The sequence below is a fragment of the Ranitomeya variabilis genome, chromosome 3, assembly GCF_051348905.1.
Source record: "Ranitomeya variabilis isolate aRanVar5 chromosome 3, aRanVar5.hap1, whole genome shotgun sequence".
In the NCBI taxonomy this organism is placed as follows: domain Eukaryota; kingdom Metazoa; phylum Chordata; class Amphibia; order Anura; family Dendrobatidae; genus Ranitomeya; species Ranitomeya variabilis.
The window spans coordinates 106,165,664-106,180,409 of NC_135234.1; the positions used below are offsets into that span (position 1 = coordinate 106,165,664).

The 14,746-nt window shown below is 44.6% G+C and overlaps 1 protein-coding gene across 1 annotated transcript in view; it reads left to right on the top strand.

The window, feature by feature from the left end:
- RPA1 (replication protein A1) overlaps positions 1–12,045 on the top strand; it is a 92,163-nt gene extending 80,118 nt beyond the window's left edge. Inside the window, exon 17 of the mRNA XM_077294480.1 lies at positions 10,889–12,045. Within this exon, the coding sequence (XP_077150595.1) occupies positions 10,889–10,999 (111 nt within the window). The 3' untranslated portion in view covers positions 11,000–12,045. The remainder of the gene's footprint in view (positions 1–10,888) is intronic.
- The last annotated feature ends 2,701 nt before the right edge of the window (positions 12,046–14,746 follow it).

The window sequence follows — 14,746 nt, forward strand, 5'->3', positions numbered from 1 at the left end:
CTCTGAAGGGTATTGATTCTACACCTCTGGCTTGTAATAGACCACAGTTCTGGACGCAAGTGACTATGCGTATGACTCCAGACCATCAGGAGATGATTCGCTTCCTCGTGTTGCATAATTTACATGATGTGTTAGTGCTTGGATTACCATGGTTGCAATCTCATAACCCAGTACTGGACTGGAAAACTATGTCTGTGTTAAGCTGGGGATGTCGGGGGGCTCATGGGGACATACCTTTGGTTTCTATCTCGTCCTTCTTCATCACCTTTAGGAGCTGGGTTTTTCTTTGTCTCTAAAAAGGATGGCTCGCTGAGGCCTTGTATTGATTATCGACTCCTGAATAAAATTACTGTCAAATATCAGTATCCGTTGCCGCTGCTTACTGATTTGTTTGCTCGCATAAGGGGGGCTAAGTGGTTCTCCAAGATTGATCTCCGTGGGGCGTATAATTTGGTGCGAATTAAGCAAGGGGATGAGTGGAAAACCGCATTTAATACGCCTGAGGGCCACTTTGAGTATTTAGTAATGCCTTTCGGCCTTTCTAATGCACCTTCAGTTTTTCAGTCCTTTATGCATGATATTTTCCGTGAATATCTGGATAAATTTATGATTGTGTATTTGGACGATATTTTGATTTTTTTCTGAGGACTGGGAGTCTCATGTTCAGCAGGTCAGGAGGGTTTTTCAGGTCTTGCGGGAGAATTCTCTGTGTGTAAAGGGTTCTAAGTGTGTTTTTGGGGTTCAAAAGATTTCCTTTTTGGGGTACATTTTTTCCCCTTCTTCTGTTGAGATGGACCCTGTCAAGGTTCGGGCTATTTGTGACTGGACGCAGCCTACTTCTCTAAAGGGTCTTCAGAAGTTCTTGGGCTTTGCTAATTTTTATCGTCGATTTATAACTGGTTTTTCTGGTGTTGCTAAGCCTCTTACGGATTTGACTAAGAAGGGTGCTGATGTTGCCAATTGGTCCTCTGCCGCTGTGGAGGCCTTTCGGGAACTTAAGCGCCGCTTTTCGTCTGCCCCTGTGTTGCGCCAGCCCGATGTCTCTCTTCCCTTTCAGGTTGAGGTCGATGCTTCCGAGATCGGAGCGGGGGCGGTTTTGTCGCAGAAAAGTTCCGATTGCTCAGTGATGAGACCTTGTGCGTTCTTTTCTCGAAAATTTTCTGCCGCCGAAAGAAATTATGATGTCGGTAATCGGGAGCTTTTGGCCATGAAGTGGGCATTTGAGGAGTGGCGTCATTGGCTTGAGGGTGCTAGACATCAGGTGGTGGTTTTGACTGATCACAAGAATCTGATTTATCTTGAGTCTGCCAGGCGCCTGAATCCTAGACAGGCGCGCTGGTCGTTGTTTTTCTCTCGGTTTAATTTTGTGGTCTCATATCTACCAGGTTCTAAGAATGTGAAGGCAGATGCCCTTTCTAGGAGTTTTGAGCCTGATTCCCCTGGTGATTCGGAACCTACAGGTATCCTTAAGGATGGGGTGATATTATCCGCTATTTCCCCAGATCTGCGACGTGCTTTGCAAGAGTTTCAGGCGGATAGACCTGATCGCTGTCCACCTGGTAGACTGTTTGTTCCTGATGATTGGACCAGTAGAGTCATCTCGGAGGTTCATTCTTCTACGCTGGCGGGTCATCCTGGAATTTTTGGTACCAGGGATTTGGTGGCTAGATCCTTCTGGTGGCCATCTCTGTCTCGAGATGTGCGTGTTTTTGTGCAGTCTTGTGATGTGTGTGCTCGGGCCAAGCCTTGTTGTTCTAGGGCTTGCGGGTTGTTGTTGCCCTTGCCTATTCCGAAGAGGCCTTGGACGCACATCTCGATGGACTTTATTTCTGATCTTCCTGTCTCTCAGAGGATGTCTGTTATCTGGGTGGTGTGTGACCGTTCTTCTAAGATGGTTCATTTGGTGCCATTGCCGAAGTTGCCTTCCTCGTCTGAGTTGGTTCCTTTGTTTTTTCAAAATGTGGTTCGCTTGCATGGTATTCCTGAAAATATCGTTTCTGATAGGGGTACCCAGTTCGTTTCTAGATTTTGGCGGGCATTCTGTGCCAGGTTGGGCATTGATTTGTCTTTTTCATCTGCCTTCCATCCTCAGACTAATGGCCAGACGGAGCGAACTAATCAGACTTTGGAGACGTATTTGAGGTGTTTTGTGTCTGCGGATCAGGATGATTGGGTTGCCTTTTTGCCGTTGGCGGAGTTTGCTCTTAATAATCGGGCTAGTTCGGCCACTTTGGTTTCCCCTTTCTTTTGCAATTCGGGGTTTCATCCCCGTTTTTCTTCTGGTCAGGCGGAGTCTTCGGATTGTCCTGGAGTAGATGCTGTGGTGGATCGGTTGTATCGGATTTGGGAACAAGTGGTGGACAATTTGAATTTGTCCCAGGAGAGGACTCAGCGGTTTGCTAACCGCCAGCGTCGGGTTGGTCCTCGCCTTCGTGTTGGGGACTTGGTGTGGTTGTCTTCCCGTTTTGTCCCAATGAGGGTTTCTTCTCCTAAATTTAAGCCTCGGTTCATCGGTCCCTATAGGATTTTGGAGATTATTAACCCTGTTTCCTTTCGTTTGGACCTCCCGGCATCTTTCGCTATCCATAATGTGTTCCATCGGTCGTTGTTGCGGAGATACGAGGTGCCGGTGGTTCCTTCTGCTGAGCCTCCTGCTCCTGTGCTGGTTGAGGGTGAATTGGAGTACGTTATAGAGAAGATCTTGGACTCCCGTATTTCCAGGCGGAGACTCCAGTATCTGGTTAAATGGAAGGGCTATGGTCAGGAAGATAATTCTTGGGTAACTGCCTCTGATGTTCATGCCTCGGATTTGGTTCGTGCCTTTCATAGGGCTCATCCAGGTCGCCCTGGCGGTTCTTGTGAGGGTTCGGTGCCCCCTCCTTAAGGGGGGGGTACTGTTGTGATCCGCTTTTTGGGCTCCCCTAGTGGTGGCTGGTGGTACTGGAGACTTGTGTGTTCTTTTCTGCCTCAGCTCACCTGCTTCCATCAGTTTTGGGAGTTCCCTATTTAGCCTTGCTCTCCAGTCACTTCCTTGCCGGTCATCATTGTAACCTGAGTCTTTCAGTTGCATGTTCCTGCTACCAGTCTGCTGATCAGCTAAGTGGACTCTTGTCCTTTTTGTTTTGTATTTTTTGTCCAGTTTACAGTTTGTCATTTCCTGTTACTGGAAGCTCTTGTGGACTGAAATTGCCACTCCTGTGTCATGAGTTGACACAGGAGTCTTAAAGTAATTTCAGGATGGGTTTTTGAAAGGGTTTTTCAGCTGACCGTGAAGTCCTCTTTTGTATCCTTCCTCTATCTAGTAAGTGGACCTCGCTTTGCTAAATCTACCTTCATACTGTGTATGTCTTTTCCTCTGAACTCACCGTTAATATATGTGGGGGCTACTATCATCTTTGGGGAATTTCACTAGAGGTAAGCCAGGTCTGTTCCTTCCTCTTCCAGGTGTAGTTAGTTCTCCGGCTGGCGCATGGCATCTAGGCAGCCGTAGGAATGCTTCCTGGCTACTGTTAGTTGTGTGGTAGATTTAGGTCACGGTCAGCTTGAGTTTCCATCACCCGAGGGCTAGTCTGTTATTTTGTGTTTCTGATGTTCCCATGCCATTGGGGAATCATGACATGTACCTATGATAAAAATTACAGACCTCTCCATTCTTTGTAGGTGGGAAAACGTAAAAAATCGTCAGTGTATCAAATACTTTTCCCCACTGCATGTGTGTATAATATTAAATGGAGAGGTCTGTAATTTTTATCGTAGGTACACGATAGTGATTTTGAGACTTTCTTGATGACACATTGTACTTTGTTAAAGGTTAATTTAGGTCGATACATTGTGTTAATAAAAATATCAGAAATTTGACAAATTAAAAAAAAAAATAGCAATTTTAAGACTTCATCTGGATTAAAGGGATAGTTATTTAGTCAGACTACACAAAATAGTTAATAAATAAGATTTATCTCCTGTCTGATTTACATCAGCACCAACTGTAAAATATTCTTGTATATTGTTAGGATGTAAGAAGCTTTAAAACTGTAGCAGTAATTTTTCATTTTTTCAAGGAAATTTGCAAAACCTAATTTTATAGGGACCTATGCAATTTTGAAGTGACTTTGGAGGTCCTGTGTATTGCAAAACCCTCAAATGTGATACCATTGTAAAAATCGTACCCCTCAAAGAGCTTTCAGTGTGGCAGAAAAATATTATTTTTACCACCTAAATGTCACTTCTGACGTTATTTTGCTGTGGATTGCCATGGCAACCATCAGGACCACAAAATCATGATCCCAGGGTAAAGAGGGAGCCCCCACACTCTGTTACCCATCTAAATGGCCTTGGTCGGTGCCAAAACTGATTGTGACTGATGCAGCAGGGTGTTGGCTATAGTGTACAGCTGCTAAATATTCTCCTGTCGGGGGGATGCTGTTCACTTGTATGGTAGGTTACTAAAAATAAAAAGTGGTGGTCACTAGTGGGTTAAAAACATTTATTTAGTTTAGCTAATCTGTGCTTTATTGTGATGTAAAACACCCCTATACATTTGTTTTGTTTCTGCCTTTTATTTCTCCTGAATTTCACTTCATTCCCTGCACACTTTGTTTACCTGCAGCTCTACCAAACTTGACAGCTCCCCTTGCTGTATTATCTAACCTCATGGCCAGAGCTGGCACCGCCCGCCCACAGTGTCCAGCCCCGCCCTCTGCACACTCATTGGCTGTCAGTAATCTACCAAGCGCCGACCTCAGTCATCACTCCAGTATTGGAAATAACAGAGCAGTGTCCTCATCTGTGGAAAGCAGCACAATCACTCCACACCACATCCACAGTGGTGACAGAGCATCACATATCCCACCCACCACATCCACAGTGGTGACACAGCTTCACATGTCTCCACATCACATCCACAGTGGTGACAGAGCGTCACATATCCCACCCACCACATCCACAGTGGTGACAGAGCTTCACATGTCTCCACATCACATCCACAGTGGTGACAGAGCTTCACATGTCCCCACATCACATCCACAGTGGTGAGAGAGCTTCACATGTCCCCACATCACATCCACAGTGGTGACAGAGCTTCACATGTCCCCACATCACATCCACAGTGGTGACACAGCTTCACATGTCCCCACATCACATCCACAGTGGTGACACAGCTTCACATGTCCCCACATCACATCCACAGTGGTGACACAGCTTCACATGTCCCCACATCACATCCACAGTGGTGATAGAATGTCACATGTCCCCACATCACATCCACAGTGGTGACAGAGCGTCACATATCCCACCCACCACATCCACAGTGGTGACACAGCTTCACGTGTCCCCACATCACATCCACAGTCATGACAGAGCTTCACATGTCTCCACATCACATCCACAGTGGTGATAGAATGTCACATGTCTCCACACCACATCCACAGTGGTGACAGAGCGTCACATATCCCACCCACCACATCCACAGTGGTGACACAGCTTCACGTGTCCCCACATCACATCCACAGTGGTGATAAAGCGTCACATGTCTCCATATCACATCCTCAGTGGTGACAGAGCTTCACATGTCCCCACATCACATCCACAGTGGTGATAGAATGTCACATGTCTCCATATCACATCCACAGTGGTGACAGAGCTTCACATGTCTCCACATCACATCCACAGTGGTGATAGAGCTTCACATGTCCCCACATCACATCCACAGTGGTGATAGAACGTCACATGTCCCCACATCACATCCCCAGTGGTGACAGAGCTTCACATGTCCCCACATCACATCCACAGTGGTGACAGAGCTACACATGTCCCCACATCACATCCACAGTGGTGACAGAGCTTCACATGTCCCCACATCACATCCACAGTGGTGACAGAGCTTCACATGTCCCCACATCACATCCACAGTGGTGACAGAGCTTCACATGTCCCCACATCACATCCACAGTGGTGACAGAGCTTCACATGTCCCCACATCACATCCACAGTGGTGACAGAGCTTCACATGTCCCCACATCACATCCACAGTGGTGACAGAGCTACACATGTCTCCACATCACATCCACAGTGGTGACAGAGCTTCACATGTCCCCACATCACATCCACAGTGGTGACAGAGCTTCACATGTCTCCACATCACATCCACAGTGGTGACAGAGCTACACATGTCTCCACATCACATCCACAGTGGTGACAGAGCTTCACATGTCCCCACATCACATCCACAGTGGTGACAGAGCTACACATGTCTCCACATCACATCCACAGTGGTGACAGAGCTTCACATGTCCCCACATCACATCCACAGTGGTGATAGAATGTCACATGTCCCCACATCACATCCACAGTGGTGATAGACCTTCACATGTCCCCACATCACATCCACAGTGGTGATAGAATGTCACATGTCTCCACATCACATCCACAGTGGTGATAGAGCTTCACATGTCCCCACATCACATCCACAGTGGTGATAGAATGTCACATGTCTCCACATCACATCCCCAGTGGTGACAGAGCTTCACATGTCCCCACATCACATCCACAGTGGTGACAGAGCTTCACATGTCCCCACATCACATCCACAGTGGTGACAGAGCTACACATGTCTCCACATCACATCCACAGTGGTGGCACAGCTTCACATGTCCTCACATCACATCCACAGTGGTGATAGAACGTCACATGTCCCCACATCACATCCACAGTGGTGGCAGAGCTTCACATGTCCCCACATCACATCCACAGTGGTGACAGAGCTTCACATGTCCCCACATCACATCCACAGTGGTGATAGACTTTCACATGTCCCCACATCACATCCACAGTGGTGATAGACCTTCACATGTCCCCACATCACATCCACAGTGATGATAGAGCTTCACATGTCCCCACATTTCTCCTGACATATGAGCACTGTGAAGAGTCTATAGTAACGTGAATCTACATATATACCATACAATACACTTCAGCTGCTGCAGAACCTCAGTCTATAGTCATGTGTGAGGATGGATGGATGAGGCAGGGACTGTATAGCAGTTTTGCACTGTGCACTGCACAGGGAGGCTGGTGCAGGAGGGGGAAGGTCTCTGAGAGACTGGGGCGGTTACAACCAGCTCCTCCAGAATCAGGAGACAGCGGCTCACATGACTGTGTATCTAGGACACCATGCAGAATGCTGACAGAGTATATTACTAACGGTCGGCGTTCGAAATCCAGGACAACCCCTTTAGGTTCAGTTTCTTCTATGGCATGATATAAAAGATGGCAGTCCCAACATGCACGATTAACATCACAATGGTGGGGAAGGCGCGGGCAGTGGGTTCAGGTAAGCTTATGCCAGCCATTTAAACGTCAGTGATGTTGTCGTGACGGGGTTAAGAGGCATGCCAGCTGCTTTGCATTAAGAACAGCATGTTTTGCAGCAGTCTTAATAAACATGTACTTGTTTTGTGGCCTCCTTACCCCCACAGTAATGGGAAAACTGTCCCAGGGTTGTAGAAGAGCCTAATGTCCTGAATACATGGGACTTCTGGTTCACATCGCTGGCTGCACACGGTCATTTAATAAACCATTTTTTTCCCTCAATCAGCATGTGTATTCTGACGAGCCTGCAAGCCGCGACTGACTGCAAAGTGTCCTAACGAAACACAACCCCTTTAAAAGGAACCTGTCGGGACAACCCTTCTCCATATGCGTTTTAAACGCCTCTAGGCATCATAGTGTCTGGGAACGTTGTGGGGGAACATGCATACACCCCTTTATGAGCCAGATCAGACAGGTGTAATGCAATACTACAGATCCTTGACTGAATACGACTTCTGTGGGGACAATCAGAAAAAAATGAATTGGCTGCTCTGTCGTAAGCGTGGCTTGTGTATTAAAATGCAGACTTATGTATCATGGTTTACGTGTAATAGTGCCCCTGGCTGTGACAGTACAAGGGTATACAACAACTAGGCCTTTATCAATTTTATTTTCCTAAGAGGCACAATGAATTCTTGGAGGTTGATTATGTATGAAAAGATGGTCTCTCATCCAGTGTCACGTTTTACTGTTGAAATATAAGTTTTATGGAGTTACGAAACCTTGAGCATTGCTTTCAATTAACCCGTGGCCTATTATTTTAGGTTCCTGTGCAGTAATTTGTGTTCTTCATTGGATTGCATTACATAACGAGGCATGTGACTCACAAAACACTGTAATATAATAAAGGGGGCCGAGATATACATCAATTATTCCTCATCACACTGTGCTGGTACGACTCCTAGGTGCTGGCACAAAAGGCCTTATTTTATAACGTGCCTGCTAGTTATTTCGCTCCCACTGCTTACTTGTTAAGTCTTTGGAAAACAAAGTGGCTCTCAACCCGCACATTAAATGTTAAGAGTTGGGGGTTTTACTTGTTTTTGTGTGATGTGTAATTTTTTGTAGCTGCGGATTCATTTGCCTTTCTGAGCTCATTGTCGAGCTGAATATTGAATATCGTCTGTATGAATATGACATTAAAATAGCAAGCTGGGAGCCTGATGGGCAAGTAATGTACAGTTCACCTATTCACGTTTCAGTTGGTTAAAGACTTAAATTTAGATTGACGGAGATCTCCGAGATGATGTCCGAGCGGCACCCCCTGCTGCCTATCATAGTGGGAACTTTCATTTTGGGTTTTTGTCTTCGGCAGCACAACTATTCTCTTCCAAGCATGGAGATTCGTGGTGCACCAGGAGGACATTGCTACATGTACCGCAACAAGTTCCCCATTGCTACATGTACCGGCAACACATTCCCCCACATGTACATTGGTATCGGGCTATGTGCACTTAACAGCTTGCTTGGGTATCAGCAATTACATTGCAGGATTTGCATCTGCCTTGGGGGATGAAATTATAGAAGCTCTGGATATTTTCCATATCTGTCTTGGTTATTGCCATGATATAGTGGACTAATGGCTTTAATTCAACCACTTATAGTTGAATCCATTCAAATGTAAGGGTTTTTTTTTAAGGTGATGTAAAAGAATAGTAAAATCTGGCTGCTTCCTACCAGAGATTGCTCGTCACCTGCTCATGGACTGTCTTGTGCTGCAGTTCAGCATCATTAAGGGGAATCTTACAGGAGATTGATAGGCACTGTTATCTGACACCGTAGTTTTGATCCAAAACGCAGCTTCAGAATAAAATGTACTTTTTATGAGCCGGACACAGACCTTGCCAAGAGGATGACTAGTCCATAGGGCAGGTCACTGTCATCTTCTTTCTTTCCTGTTCCCCCTCTCTGTGCATCTCTTCCAATTCCAACAACATATTTTTATTTATTTATTTTTTTTACACTTCTTGTTCTTGCAGCGCTGGAGTCCTGGGTTCAAACCCCACCAAGGACAACATCTGCAAAGAGTTTGTATGTTCTCCCTGTGTTTGCATGGGTTTCCTCCGGGTACTCCAGTTTCCTCCCACATTCCAAAGACATACTGATAGGGAACTTAGATTGTGAGCCCCATTGGGGACAGCGATGATAATGTGTGCAACCTGTAAAGCACTGCGTAATATGTTAGTGCTATATAAAAATAAAGATTATTATTATTATTCTTAAATGGAAAACCATGAGGAAAATATTCTGAGAAATTAAACATTCTGAAAAATTATAGGACTTTTGACCAAGAGTTTAAGTGAGAACTTTTCTCCTTGCGAAGAGTGCCAAGCCAATGTAAGGAGACGTATAGGCCATGCAGTGCTCCTCTGGGAATTTAAATATGCACATATCTCCTTCAGAAGGAAGACCCCTTTCTCTGGCGACACCTATTAGATATAGCAATACTAAAAGTCAATGTAAGTCGTCAACCAAAAACAGCTTGCAGACAAGTGTTTTGGACTATTACCCTGTTCAGTGCAAAGCAGGAGATCTGATTTGACTAGGTGAGGGTAGGTTTGGGGGTTTATATACTTTTTAGGATTGCTACATCCAGTAGGTGGCGCCAGAGATAAAGTTCTCTTCCTTTTGAAAAGGCTATTTGCATATTAGGACTTTAAATTCGAGACCTGGGCACTTATTACTGACGAGGTCGTCTTATACCTTCCGCTCCACACCAGAGAGATCAGCTAGGTCTTCCACCCAATTTTTCATATAATTTTTTTTTAATTGATTTAGCTTTAGTGCCCAGTGTATGTGTGTGTGTGTGCGAATGTATATTATGTATGCATCTGTATAGGTTTGGGGCTTTGCCCCAGGTTCAGAGTGCCTAAAATGGAGTGAGTATGCTGAATAGTGATGAGCGAACGTACTAATAGAGTATCTTTAGCGTTCTCGAATACTATGTTCGACAGCCGCATCACATGCAGGGATTGTTTTTGTTAGGTAATCCCTGCATGTGTGGCAGCTATCGAACATCCGTGAGACATGCAGCCGCGGGCACTAGACATAGTATTCAAGCATGCTGAAGATACTCTATTAACACACGAGCATGCATGGAGAACACATTATCCGAGCAAGTTTGCTCATCACTAAAGCTGAATTGCCAGAGTAATTTTGCGCCATGGATTTAACTGCTGTGAATCTGCGCCAAAATCTGTTTGTCCCTTGCAATTTAATTAACTGATGTAAAGTGTATTTTGCTGTAGATGAATATATGGTGTCAAAAGCATCAAAAAACCCTTTCAATCTTGTGTTTTTATCACTGGACTATGGAAATGTTTTGGTGCAGAAATAAAAGGAAGCCTGAGGCTGAATGGAAATGGCTGCCAGTTGCCCAGGGATTTACTTGGAAATTCCTGGTGCATTGTATGCCCTTCAGTCTGTAAATGTTTTTTTTTGTTGTTGTTTGTTTTTTTTACATGGATTTTTTTTTTTTCAAAGTTGCTCGTTTATCTTAATTTTTTTTATATTTCTTTTTAAGGATGAATCCCGTATCAAGGCTACATCCATGGATGTGAAACCAGTTGATCACAAAGAATACTCTAGACGTCTTATCATGAATATCCGGAAACTGGCCTCGCAAGGAGCCTGAGTTTGTAAATGTAGTCTTCCTAAGAAGACCAGTGAAAAACATCAGTACGATAATGGAGACTGGGTTGAGCCTTCAAGCAGCTTCACGTCATCTCTGTAGCCCATTACTGTTCTGTAATTGATAATAAACCAAGCTTTCCAATCATAAAATATTTCTTGTAGAATCACAGCCACAGTTGTTAGCTCTCCCACCCTGTCCTCCTGTGCAGCAGGTCTTAGTCTGTCCTGAGGTTGCAGAACACATATTTCTGAACATGTTACTACTGCAGATGAGTTGGAGGAGCACTTAGTATGTGACATCTTGTACATTAACCTACAACTTTTGTAAATATGTTTATCTGATTATAACTCTCATACTTGCCTTCCTGATCCTTCTCCTCTTATGCTAATTTACAAGAAAGCTTAATTACATTTAACCAGGACTTAATTATCATCCATAGAATTAATTGGCTGCTGCTGAGCAATCGGATGCCCACCCACATCCCCATTTAACACACTTAAAGGTTCCATAAGCTCGGAGCTGATCAGGGGGCTCCTATTCCTCTTGCAAAGACCGGGGGCTTATTGCCTTCGCAGTTTGCCTCCGATTGCTGTGGGGGAGATGTGCCATACAGTTTGCAAATGCTTGGAATGACAAAATGGAGGAATTATTAATCAAAGACCTATCTTTTCTATCTGAAGACTTTCCTTCGGGGTTTAATAGACTGAGTCAGATGGTCCTGATATTAATCAAAATTGTCTCTTCTGAGAAGCTCTGATAAGCATTGACTCTCTGGCCCCTGGGGAAATCTGGCCAACTACAAAGCTTTGCTTTATTTTTCATTTAAATTAATATTGTGCTTTCTTACTCTTCTCCTTTTTTTGACCGTGTGTAATTGCAGAAGTTTGCGGTCTGTACATTCACAGCATTTCACAGTTTTGAGCTGCTCTGTTTTTATTTTAGTTTTTTTTTCCTTTTTTTGTAATGGAATTAATCGACTCACTTAAATTGGAAGAAAGACGTTCCTTTTTTATTTTGAGATTCGAATAAAAAGTTTAGTGTTTGCATGTCTGTTTGCTTTTTATAAACCAATTTCATGACACAAGCAATCAATTTTTCTCTTAAAAGGTGCTAGCAGAGTGAAGAAGGCAAATCTGACATTTCCCAGGCTTATTACCATTTGCCGCTGTAAGATAGGATTCTCAGCCTTCACTGTTTTAAAGAGCTGAGGCAGCACCTTTTTATGCTTTTATTGACATGTGCACAGCCCTCTGAAACCAAGCAGGATTTAAAATTTGCCTAGAAAACTGTAATTCTGCTAGTGGGATGCTCCATTAGCTGTTAGCAGCCTGTGTGAGGGCTTCATTATATTCACGACATGTCTCCAGCTACTTGCAAACCTACTCGGCCTTCCAGTCCTAATTCAAGGGAACTTGGCATTCGTTTGAGTTCTCTAAATCACATACAGTGTACTCTAATATATAGACTACTATAGACTTCCTATGTCTTCCAGCTAGAGACCTTAAAATAATGTTTGATGCATTTAGCCCCCGTCACACTAAGCGAGGTCGCTAGCGAGATCACTGCTGATTCACAAGTTTTGTGACACAACAGCGACCTCAGTAGCGATCTCGCTATGTTTGACACGTAGCAGCCCCTGCTGTGAGATCGCTGGTCGTGTCGGAATGGCCTGGACCTTTTTTTGATCGTTGAGGTCCCGCTGGGTAGCACACATCGCTGTGTTTGACACCTTACCAACGACCTCGTTGACGACTCAGACACCGACACATAGGCGTGCATTTGCGTTGCCTTTTCCGCACCCCTCCGCTCCGATTGGTGGTCGCTACTGCGTTCTGATTGGCGGTCATGCCTTCAACAGAAGGCGACATGTGTCGCCTCATAAGGCAAGGCCGCCACCAATCAGAACGCAGTAGTGACCACCAATCGGAACTGAATGGGCGCGGAAAAGGCAACGCAAATGCATGCCTGTGTGACTACAACGTCACACAGGACGTCCCTCATCGAGGTCTGAATCGTCATAATAGCTGCCATGTGACAGGGTCACAACGACCAACGACATCGTTGTACAGGTCGCCGCATCGCTGCTGCGTCGTTGGGAAGATCTCACTGTTTGACATCTCACCAGCGACCACATAGCGACGCAGCAACGATCCCTGACAGGTCGTATCGTTGTCGGGATCGCTTTAGCGTCGCTAAGTGTGATGGGGCCTTAAGTCTTTTGCATATTGTGCGTGGTGTCATGTTGCAGATTTCTAATGCTCTGTTCACTACCAAAAGTCCACAGTGAAGGACATTAATTTTTTTACTGTGATTTCAATCATAATTCTATTATGGCTAATCTTGCAAATTGGTCCCGAGCACGGAGTGCTAATATGTGGACTGGCTTCAGGTCTTCCAACCCAAGCGTAAGCGCCTCAGAGAAATATATAAAACTGTCACGCTCTTTTTGGGAGTGCTGCAGCCAGTCTGTGCATTGCAGTCCAAGGTCGGACCGAACAAAATGACTGTTAAAACAAAAAGAAAAACAGTAACTCCACCCCACGTCCCTCCTCGTCAATCTTTCATGGTCTGCTTTGACTATATAGAGGTGGAGGTAGAGAGAAAATAAGTAGGTGAGAAGATGACTTAAAACTAATTACAGGCGCTCAGTGTCACTTTTGTGTGGCCAAACAATTAACGGTCAGTGCTGACAGACTCCCTATAAGTTTGTTGTGTGCTTATATTGTCTATTTGAAAGCAATGTGGTGGTTCTGAAGTGTCCCTTTACCCCAGGGGTGAGGAACCTTTTTTCTGCCAAGTGCCATTTGGGTATCTATAACCTCGTTCTGGGGCTGTATAAAAATATAACATTGAAATGTATCTTGCTATATTTGGTCAGACATTTAATTAACTCACCCCTAATGTGATGGCTGGAGCTGCTTCTCTTTGGTGAGACGTGTGATGTTAGGTGGTACTGATTATGTTGCTACTCCCTACTACTTTTCCAGGTTTGTGTTGATTTAGAGCTCTGTCGACTAACAAGTTTTATAAAGAACTCGCACAGTAAATTGTTCCGCACATAGATGTATGTTACACTGCAGCTCTCTTCACAGTGGGAAGTTCATCACTGCTAGCATTAAATTTATAGAACTCAAGCAGTGTGAGGACTGCAGTACATACATGACATAGGAGGCACTGTACATCACCTAGGAGATAGACTGCTTTATATAAAGTGGGTGGAATAAGTATTGAACACGTCATTAATTTTGTAAATAAATATACACTGCTTAAAAAAAAAATAAAGTGAAGGCTTACACTGAGTTGTTTAACTCCAAGTCAATCACACTTCTGTGAAATCATCCTGTCCCATTATGAAGCAACACCGATTGTGAATCAACTTCTATTGTTGTGCAAATGGTACAGACAACAGGTAGAAATGATAGGCAATTAGCAAGACAACCCCTATAAAGGAGAGGTTCTGCAGAGGGTGGCCCAGATCATCTCAGTTTTTATCCTTTTTGGCTAGTGTTTTGTTCACTTTTGCATTTTGTTATTGGTCTCACCCCTAGATGTACTGTAGCATGAGGCAGTGTCTACAACCCACAGAAGTTCAGATAGTGCAGCTCATCCAGGATGGCACATCAATGCGAACTGTGGCAAGAAGGGAAGCTGGGAAGGGAAGGGAAGCACAGTGTCAAGAGCAGATACCAGGAATCTAGGAGGGCAACAACCCAGCAGCAGGACCACTACTTCCTCCTTTCTGCAAGG